At 34.7% G+C, this 11,301-nt stretch overlaps 1 protein-coding gene across 4 annotated transcripts in view; it reads left to right on the forward strand.

The window, feature by feature from the left end:
• The window catches only part of LOC143244955 (uncharacterized), a 42,898-nt gene that overhangs the window by 30,210 nt on the left and 1,387 nt on the right, over positions 1–11,301 (forward strand). For all 4 annotated transcript variants that reach the window (XM_076490561.1, XM_076490560.1, XM_076490562.1 and 1 more), the window contains 3 exons: positions 1,629–2,002; positions 6,001–6,154; positions 6,906–7,058. In XM_076490561.1, coding sequence (XP_076346676.1) covers positions 1,732–2,002; positions 6,001–6,154; positions 6,906–7,058 — 578 coding nt within the window. In that variant the 5' untranslated portion in view covers positions 1,629–1,731. The remainder of the gene's footprint in view (positions 1–1,628; positions 2,003–6,000; positions 6,155–6,905; positions 7,059–11,301) is intronic.

Genomic DNA, 11,301 nt, shown 5'->3' on the forward strand with positions numbered 1-11,301 from the left:
ATCGTATTTTTCCACAATGTTGGAACAAAGCTGACATTTTCCTTTGAACACTCTTTACCATTGTATAATTTTAGTATGAATGAGTGTGATAGGTAGTTGCAGTAGTCGATACCAGACTTGGCTATAGATATACCTTCATTTACGAATCATTTCAGCCTTTTTGATTAACGACCGAAACATTTAACCTTTCACTCGACATAGGTGTTCTTCGTGACAGCGCAATTGTTGGAATGAAATTTGGAAAAATGTTTGTAACTCAAGAGAGACGATCTTTGAGTTGACCAACACCCCACTTTTATGTATTCAAGACACGTAACACATGCTTTTTAATTTCTTCGTGTTTCAATACTTCAACTCTCGCCATGCTTTGATGGATACACAAGATGCTGTAATCACACACATCTGTCTGCCTATTTATTTATATGTGCCTATTAATTACTTGTCTATTTATTTGATATGTATCTCTTAAATATTTGTCTATTTTTTGTAATTTTGTATGTAATTATGTACACAAAACACATAAAAGAAACATCGTTTTGTCTGTAGTTACCTCAATAGTGTAATTTGACATTAGCAGTCCAGACTCGCGGGATCGAATCCCGGTCGCACTAAACATGCTCGCCCTTTCAGCCGTGGGGGCGTTATGATGTTACGGTCAATCCCACTATTCGTTGGTAAAAGAGTAGCCCAAGAGTTGGCGGTGGGTGGTGATGACTAACTGCTTTCCCTCTAGTCTTACACTGCTAAAGTAGGGACGGCTAGCACAGATAACCCTCAAGTAGCTTTGTGCGAAATTCAAAACACACCAAACCAAAACAGTCCAGATATCGGTCTCAAATACAGCAAAAATGTCAGGCATAGCCCGGTAATTAACATGCTCCGACTGTGAGTCCAAGAATTGATGATTAAAGGCACGTTGCAGCAAAATATTAACCTATAATTTGGGACCGTGAATGTTTGTTTGTTTTTAAAGTTCGTGCAAAGCTACTCTAGGGCTATCTGTGCTAGCCGTCCCTAATTTAGTAGAAGACAAGAGAGAAGGCAGCTAGTCATCACTACCTACCTCCGATTCTTGGGCTACTCTTTTACCAACGAATAGTGGGATTGACCGTCACATTATAACGCACCCACGGCTGGGAGGGCAAGCATGTTTGGTGCGATGGGGATTCGAACCCATGACCCTTAGATTTTGAGTCGAACGCCTTATTTCACCTGACCATGCCGGGCCCCATGAATGTTCTATAATAGTGGCAGTTGAATTCCATTATTAGATAACTCTATCTCAAGAGTTGGTGGTGAGTGCTGTCGAATTGTTGCCTTAACCCTGTCAGTTTAAGAAAAAAAACATTAATTACATTTGAAACCTTTATTTTTATCATGGTCTTGACATCAAATACTTGACTTTCGTAGGTGAATAAGATAAAAAAGATTCTAACACATTCTAAAAAATCGCGTTCTGTTTTGATACGACAACTTATGCACAATAAGTTTATGTTGTAGCTTGAAAGGATGGTTATCTTCAAAGAAGTAGTTTGTTATTTGATGGTTAAGTATGCAAATTATTATTAGTAGTAGTTTTTTATTAAGGAAAGATTTATTTATACCTTGTTGTCGATTTTTTATTTCAGGAATGCCCAAATCTATGTCGTGTCATCAGTTGAGAATCTTCCATCATTTTCGAATCCTGGTCATCATTTTAATGGTTTCTCAATCGTTACGAACGATGTAATCATGGTTTCTTTAAAGTTAAACGTTACCGGCCGTGTTCCGTCTCCTGACAGTGCATGTGAACAGGACTGGGCACCTACAAGCACTATTCCACCCCCTTCGTCTGATTACTCCCAAGTAGTATCAGCAGCGTATGATACTACGAGTGATACTTCTGACAGTACTAATACTAGCAGTCAGCGTAATCATATGTTGTCTACAAATTCCAGAAAACGTGGAGAAAAACTATTACCCGACATGCAACAGGATAGTGAAAAACCAGTACTTAATGGAGGTATGAATGATACACCTTACAGGTAAAGTAAGAAAAAAATGTAGAGTACAATAGAAAGTGTATCTACCTTATTCGATTAAAAGGCCTAATGTTATTACGTTGTTTTTTTAAAGAAAAAGAAGTTATTCCCACCGCTTCCAGTGTCTTGAAAACCGCCATTTTGACAAATATATATATATATCTCCTTTACGAATAACTGTCTTCATAAAGTTTGTTTATGTCTTATTTAGAAACTTAATATCTGAGCATCTACATTACTAGCTTTCAAGGCATTAACACTTTTAATTACCATATTTCATCAATCAAATATTTTGTAAGTTCATTTTGATTAATAGCCTTTCTTTTATAATGTTTATAAAGATTTTGTTTTCAAAGATACAGAAAAGAACTGTATTATAACTTTAGTGTGTCTGAGTGTTTTCTTATAGCAAAGCCACATCGGGCTATAAATCGAACCCCTGATTTTAGTGTTGTAAATCCCTAGACTTACCGCTGTACCAGCGGGAAACCTATAATATCAGAATTTTTTTATCATTTATTCCAAAAGTAATGACGTTGAAGGTACATAGTTTCTGACGTTAACTTAGGCACTGATGCTGGTGGCAAAATATAAACTTGTATACGTGAAGTATTGTTAATCACTCTAGTTTTTACACTTTATTTATTGTATTTGTTTCTTGATATAATATACTGATAGCGAGAGAATGTCGCATTAATTAACCACAAAGAAATCTTTTTGTCAATTATGAAAAAGTGGTTTATAGTAATTACGGTTTTAAAGAGAGAATATAACTTAATATTTCTACACAGCTTGATTTATGCACTGTGTCAAATTAAAATCGTATCTATGATGTTTATTGAACTGAATAATGAGAAACCATTGTACTGATTTTCTGTAACGTGTCATCTGGTTTTATAGCTAGTGCAATAATTTGTTGGTTTGAATTACAGATTCAGTCGACAGATACCCTCTGTTTGATGTTTAAATGAATCCAAAAAAAATAATCTTCGAGTAACTTGTTGTCTTGTATTGAATCTAGTCAGTTTGAGATAGAGAATTAGAGTCATTTAAGGTTCAGAGGTAGTTATGGCTAGATTGTTAGGTATTTAAATAGTTAGTCCTTGGACAGTTTTGTGTGGACGCTAATTCTTCTGGAGCTTGCTGATAATGTAGAAGATCTCGTTCAGTTGTTTTGTATAGAAGTACCTACAAGAATAATGTGGAAGATCTCATTCAGTTGTTCTGTATAGAAGTACCTACAATTATAATGTAGAAGATCTCGTTCAGTTGTTTTGTATAGAATTACCTACAAGAATAATGTGGAAGATCTCATTCAGTTGTTTTGTATAGAAGTACCTACAATTATAATGTAGACGATCGTATTCAGTTGTTCTATATAGAATTACCCCCATGAATAATGTGGAAGATCTCATTCAGTTGTTTTGTATAGAAGTACCTACAATTATAATGTAGACAATCGTATCCAGTTGTTCTATATAGAATTACCCCCACGAATAATGTGGAAGATCTCATTCAGTTGTTTTGTATAGAAGTACCTATAATTATAATGTAGACGATCGTATTCAGTTGTTCTATATAGAATTACCCCCACGAATAATGTGGAAGACCTTATTAAGTTGTACTATATAGAAACACCCGCAAGAATAGTGTGGAATATCTTATTCAGTTGTTCTATATAGAAGTACCCCCACGAATAATATGGAAGATTTCATTCAGTTATGTATAGAAGTAACCCTAAAAAACCATCATTTGGTTGGCAGATGATAAGCTTGTGAATGCCATTCAAGATGAAGACACGCAACCTGAGTTACTCAGATGTAACCTTTTTATGAAGATAAAATCCAAAATGCTGTTAAACATCTCATAACATCTAGCAAAACTGAAGGAGACACCAGGAGTAATAAGAAACAGATGATATTGGCTGTTTTTTTTATACTAACAATCTTGAAGTGTACAAAGATTTATTATTTTAAAAATGCAATGTGTAGTTGCAGGGAAAGGCCTTAAATGTGAAAAGGATTCCAAGTGTGAAAATAATGAAAAATATGTTAGGACTTGAAAACGGTAGCAGTAAAGCAGAAAACTCCATTCACTTCAAAAATAGTTGGATTGAAGCTGTAGTTATTATGAAATGTCGAGAAATTAGGCAAAGAAAGTAAATCTAAAATCTCGGTCTAGGTGAGACCAAGTATTTCTTCAAGTTTACTAGAGCATGAAAATAATAAAAAGTAGTGGTTCTAGTGAAATTCAGTAGTCATACTTGAATTATCTACACTTAAGTTCATTTAAGATGAACAGAGCTCCCCTATTTTAATAAGAGATTTGTTTTCAAGAAAATGTGCCCACCAGTTTGTTGAACTATGGAAAGAAATACATGTGGTGGGCTGTTAAAGTGTCAGCTAAGAGATACAAAAAAATTCAGTTATTCCTTCTAAAGGTTCTCTTCGAAAGACATGTGGGTGATATTTGTATAAGGCAATTGTATCTTAGTGTAAGTATTATTAATCGTTGTGGTTATTTTAAACTAGATGCAATGAAGAAACACAAAAATATTACGTATTAATAATCACATCAGGAATGATTACTGGAAGTATCAGAAGAAAGATGAACTTTGAGAAACAGCGAGGCAAGCTACACTTGGAGAAATATCTTTATATATGGTATCATTTATAACATTACGTACATTGGTATATGTCCTACTATAACGTGGATGGTAAGAAAATTAGAAATTTCAACTTCATAAACGATAGGTCTCTATGGTCTTTGAACTCGCATTTTTGGTTCACTCAATAGTGTGACAATATTTTATATTGAAATCAAGAAGACTGAAAAAATTAATACCCTGCAGAAAACTAAAGTTGCAGTCAATACATCGAAGATTGTTTCAAATAAGAGGTGTTTATTACCTTCATAATATTTTAACAGCTACAGTCCTTCGTACAGTAGATAATTTTGAAGTTATGTGCATGAAATATTCTTCGGTGTTCGGACATTGCCCATTTGTTGAAAAGTGGTGTCGGATTATTGTTATACGTTGGGAAACGAAAAAAGCTCGGAAAGAGAAAAAAAGGAAAAGTCGTACGTGGCCTATTGGTTAGTGTACTGGACTGCGTAGTTAAGAGTCCCTGGGCCGCTTCCCCTTTCCACGAAATCATGTTATGCATGTTATGACAGTCAAATACAACTATTCGATTACAGCAGCTCAAGAGATGGCAGTAGACGCCTTGCCTTTAGTCTGTCAGTTTTATTTTGTTCTTTTTTTTTTATTTCGCGCAAAGCTACTCGAGGGCTATCTGTTCTAGCCGTCCCTAATTTAGCACTGTAAGACTAGAGGGAAGGCAGCTAGTCATCACCACCGACCGCCAACTCTTGGGCTACTCTTTTACCAACGAATAGTGGGATTGACCGTCACTAAATATAACGCCCCCACGGCTGAAAGGGCAAGTATGTTTGGTGCGACCAGGATTCGAACCCGCGACCTTCAGATTACTAGACGAATGTCTTAACCCATTTAGCCATTTAGTATATCAGTTCAAAATTAGGGACTACTACACGAGGATAACTCTTGTGTTGTGGCTTTGAGCAAAAATTCTGAAAAAATAAATCAATGGTTTTATATAAGCATTGTTTAAATCTATATATATACAAGGTTTTGCGATTTTGTCAGTTATGACTATATCAATATATACCTTTAATATATTATACTCATAGAACTATAGACACTTTAAATTTGAAATACTACAACTTCCTTCAGCTTATAGTTTATAAAAATCGCAAGAAAGAACTGGCAAAGATGATTCGGAGCTCGACACTGTCAAAAATCTGTTACTTAAAATCCATATGACTTTTACCACTTTGCTAGTAAATTTATATTTTCAAGCGCATTGATAAGTATCTGAAAAACTATTTCAAACTGTATCAGATCAACGTTTCCAGTATCCTAGTTTCTTTAATAATGTGTTTAATGTACTTACAGGCTTTCATCTGCACGACAGTGATGGCGATTCTGGTATTGTGGCTCTTGGCAGGAAGAATATAAGGGTCGGATCAACTTGTTCCAATGAAACAGACCGTAGTCAAGATCATATTAAGAGAAAAGAACAGATCTCTCAACCAACGCATAACTGCAAGTGAGTCATTGAAACTACAATTCAACACACGTTATTTTTTGTGAAAACAAGGTGCCTTTCGAACTTTGCTTGTTAGAAGTAAAAGTAAGTAATAGTAAATAATAAATAAATAACAACAATAAAGATGGCCTTATGTGTTGAAATACAACCGTAGTGGAGAATTTGTTCAGATTCTCGATTCTCTACTTTTGGAAAACGATACGATAAATATATATACAATCTGTTATATATATATTTCGTTGAAGGAAATGCTGCTTTGTAATAATAAAATTTTGCATGATGTTGTCTCTACACCTGAAGAGCTTGTGTCACGAGCATTTTATCGTTGGAACTTAATACTTGAGTACACTGTAAAAGCAAGAAAGAACTGTGGAAAAAAAAGCGAGTGTTTCTCGTAATGTAATAATAGTTTAATTTTGAAATATTTCTTTAGAAAAATGATTTGACTATGGCGAGTGTTGGGATTCGAATGTAACTACATGTTACTGTTTAACGTTACACACATTTGATTTTATAAGCTTTAATAATCATAGTTCACATAACGAGGCGTCTATTTATTTACATTTATTTTTACGATCTAACAATAGATTCATATTTTTTTTATGTTTCAACTTTTTTAAACTCAGGCAGACTGTCTAGTGAATAAAAATTTAAACGTAAGGTATTTGTATTTTTGATCGATATTTTACCTTCCTTAATTTCTTTATATGTTTCTCATTATATGTATAACAATACGTGACTTTCTTTTCAGATACATCCCTAACACCAATACACAAGAACTACTAAACAAATGTTCGTTGAAACCTTCACTAAAGGCCTCTTCGGTTTCAAACATGCACACTTGTAATGGACCACTAAAGGGTGACCATACCATCATGTCAGATACTATATCATCGACAAACAGGTATTACACCAATTTAATACAGTAGAAAATAACTCGTGATATGTAGTAAGAAACAGAAGGCTGTAGCAGTATTCACGGTATTTTCCAAACAAAACGATAATAGGGAATTACAATATTAAGCCTAAGACAAAGCAAAAACACAGTTTTAAAATAATGTCAAATAATCCCCATCGATTAATTTTAGTGTGAAAATATAGCAGCTAATGATAGGCGGTTTGCAATTTAAATTTTCGTTGTTCAACCTATGTTATATATAATGGTTTCACACAGTTGTCTTAAAGTTAACCGTAGACTTTAAATATCCCAAAATGAAAGCTGTACAGTTGCTAGTTGGACATCTAATCAAATAAAAAAACTGCTGTGTAGTCCGATTCTTGTTCGTTGCAATCACAAAATATCTGATCCATGACTGATTTAGATGTGCGCAGCCGCTACTGATTCCATATCAATGAACAAACTGGTAAAAGTAGACTTCACGAGGCTGAAATCTACATACGGCACCAAATAATATGCATGCTACTTGAGCAAGGCACAAAGCCGCTTTCGAATGGTGCCGAGAACATGTTTAGTTAGCTAGTGTAATAAGAATCAATATTCTGGTGGAAGCGGCCCTTACTTCAGTTTAATAGAGGTATTTTCCGCCCTCATTATGCTAAATATATCAACACGTTCTTTGAAGAAGGACTAAGGGAATGAAGATTCTTACATGCTCTCGAACAAGTTTAATTCTTCTGTCAATGATATATATATCACTCTGTTTCAGAGTGATTGTGGATGCTTCAGTTAACTTATCGAAACTGATTTTAAGTGTACGAGGTCGATGTCAAATTGCTCTTGGTCAATACATTCCACAGTAAATTTATGCTGTGAACTGTGACAGCATAAAGCTACTTTTCACAAATGTTAACTTACGAGTGTGTACTGATTGACCATTCATTTGCAGTTCAGATCAATAGGTGATTAGTTTACATGAAAGTATACCGTAAAATATGACTGATATTATTATATTTTACCTTTTCATTGTTTAATATTGTTATTATGAAATCCAACCGATCCTTTGTTTTATACAGTTTGTAATAGGTCTTGGTGAAATAATATAAAATCGTATAAAAGAAAATACGAAAGTATTGGTTCCATCAATTATAAGTTTAAACGATTCAAAGTTAAGAAATTTGTACTGGTTTGTCTTGGAGACATTTCTACTTAATATACGACCACTAAGCACTGTAAACTATTTTTGCTAAAGTATTGTAGGTGTGTGTATGTGTGTGTTTGATTGATAAAAATGTATTGAATTTTAGAAAAATTCGAAACCACAACGTCTTAATCGCAAAATCGAATGCTTTTATTGAACGATGTGGATTTTGTTAAGCAAACACGAGTCATTCTATGTGAAATAATGAAGGTTATATATGGCTTTCAGTTTATCTCTTTGAATTAACGGCTAAAATTTTTATTTCAAAAATAAAAGAAATTCCACTTTTCTAACATGTTTGCGTTAAATATTTAAACTTCTCAAACCAAAAACGCACATTATTTTATTTAAACAAATGCTATTAAGTTTCGAGAAAAGGTTAGTTTATTTTTATATTTTGGATAAAGCACCTCATTTTGACAGATCTGTACACATGACCAATGAAATGTTTCAAACTCTCGTACACGTCGTTGAATATATATGGCGCCCAACCAAGGCATGTCTGCGAACTCGCAGCACTGAAAACAATGGTTTCGATAGACGTGGTGGGCAAAACATTGTGTAGCTTTGTGCTGTATATATGGCACAGTTTAGATGATAGGTAACAAAGTATATCATTTATCGTCAGAATTTAGTTTCGAAGCTATAATTAAATGATGTGAGCTCAGACATTTCCTGTGCGACATTATATGAATTATGGCTGAAAATAAGATACGATAGAGTTACACATTGTTAAACTGCAGAGTTATACCAAATACAATATAATAAAGTTGAAACACTGTGGTAAGGAAACAGACCTCAATAAATTATAATAACAAGGCTCTTGCTGTGTAACTTGTTATAGTTTTGTTAGGACTTACATTAGTGCTGTCATCGTTTTACATCTTGTGAACCGATTGCAACTATACATATAGGAGTGACCTTTTTGAACATAATAATATGTCAAAAATACTAAAAGACCACCAGGTTCGAAATACTGTATTTGTAATATGTCTGATTGGTTAGAATTGCTTTTGCAGCTTGTTTTGTTTGTTTTTTGAATTTCGCACAAAGCTGCTCGAGGGCTATCTGTGCTAGCCGTCCCTAATTTAGTAGTGTAAGACTAGAGGGAAGGCAGCCACCACCCACCGCCAACTCTTGGGATACTCTTTTACCAACGAATAGTGGGATTGATCGTAACATTATAACGCCCCCACGGCTGAAAGGGCAAGCATGTTTGGCGCGACGGGGATGCGAACCTGCGACCCTCAGATTACGAGTCGCACGCCTTAACACGCTTGGCCATGCCGGGCCACTTTTGCAACTTACAGTTCTCTTCAACCAACCTATGTAAATACCATGCATATTGTATTTGATTAGGTTGACTGAAGAGCAGCTGAACCAAAGAATTAAAGATATTAAAAATACAGCCTTTTTGAACTTGGGATTTTTTTTGATATTTATAATTAAAATTAAACATTAAGAATGTGCAGAAATATTAACCCCGTATGTGATCATAAAGGAAAAATATTAGTTAGTACTATATATATTATTATTATTGCTTAATTTGGTAAACTTCACTGAAATCATAAGACCAATACATGATTAGTATTCATTAAGATAATTAAACAAACCGCCCCCCCCAGTGGCTCAGCGGTATGTCCGCGGACTTAAACGCTAAAAACCGGGTTTCGATACCCGTGGTGGGCAGAGCACAGATAACCCATTGTGTAGCTTTGTGCTTAATTCAAAACAACAACAATTAAACAAACCCATATTTGGCGATTGGATGGGTAGAGTGTTTTCCTTGAAACAAGTGCATGCGTACAGACGTTTCAACAATATTTAGTTGTATAAGCCAGTAAAATCTGCAGCTAATATTTCTAGTTAAATAATAATACTAGTTACTTCTCACGAACTTCTCGCGAGAGAAACATTTGTAAACTTTAGGAATTATATTTTCTATATATATATATATATAAATCACATCAAAGAGAATATAACTGCCTAAATATTTCTGCAAAACCTATCGCTAGGTTTTGTCAGTTGTTTTACAATATAAAATAAATTCATCATGGATTACCGATTCCCCTCACCCCCATAAAGTATTAACTTACTTGTTTGGGAGAAGGAGGCAGGGTTAGTGTATTAATCAGGCCGCTGATCGTGGCGTAATGTCGCTAAACATGCTCCACACATTTATGTGTAATCATGTTATAAAAGTAACCAGCAATCCCGTTGCTCAGTCCTAAGAGACATACGAAACCCTCATTTGGTGGTGAATGCCACAAAACACTAAAAATGTTTCTACGGCATAAATTAAACAATAAGAATGTGTAGAAACATTAACATTGTACACGATCACAAAGGAAAAATATCACTCGGTTCTTAATAACGACAATGTATCTCTTTGTTACGTATATGTATATAAACATTTTATCCCTTATTGTATGAACAAAATATGTTGAGGTTTGAAGTTTGGCCCGGCATGGCCAGGTGGGTTAAGGCGTTCGACTCGTAATTTGAGGGTCGCGGGTTCGAATCCACGTCGCACCAAACATGCTCGCCCTTTCAGCCGTGGAAGCATTATAATGTTACGCTAAATCCTACTATTCGTTGGTAAAAGAGTAGCCCAAGTGGTTGGCGGTGGGTGGTGATGACTAGCTGCCTTCCCTCTAGTCTTACATTGCTAAATTAGAGGCGACTAGCGCAGATAGCTCTCGAGTAGCTTTGCGCAAAGTTCAAACAAACAAACTTTTTTTAGCACCCCAATTAGTGAAATGCATACATGTCTCTCTCTTAAGATGTTGCCTGTTATACTTAAATTAGGAAAAAAAAATATATTAGTTTTATCAAGACTTGCTACTTTAGAGGATTTTATTGTTTCTGCTGCAAATATTTATTAACGAGTGCATTGTGTATTATCTTATCAAATAGTTTGCTTTATGACTTTCACATAAACGAGTCTATAAGAACATCTTTATCGAACTGGACAGATGAGTTTTAGTGTTGAATGATAACTAGAATGAGTTTTATGATACACGCTCGCACTTGTACATGTGTGTTCTT

Source organism: Tachypleus tridentatus, chromosome 2 (assembly GCF_004210375.1).
Source record: "Tachypleus tridentatus isolate NWPU-2018 chromosome 2, ASM421037v1, whole genome shotgun sequence".
NCBI classification, from domain to species: Eukaryota; Metazoa; Arthropoda; class Merostomata; order Xiphosura; family Limulidae; genus Tachypleus; species Tachypleus tridentatus.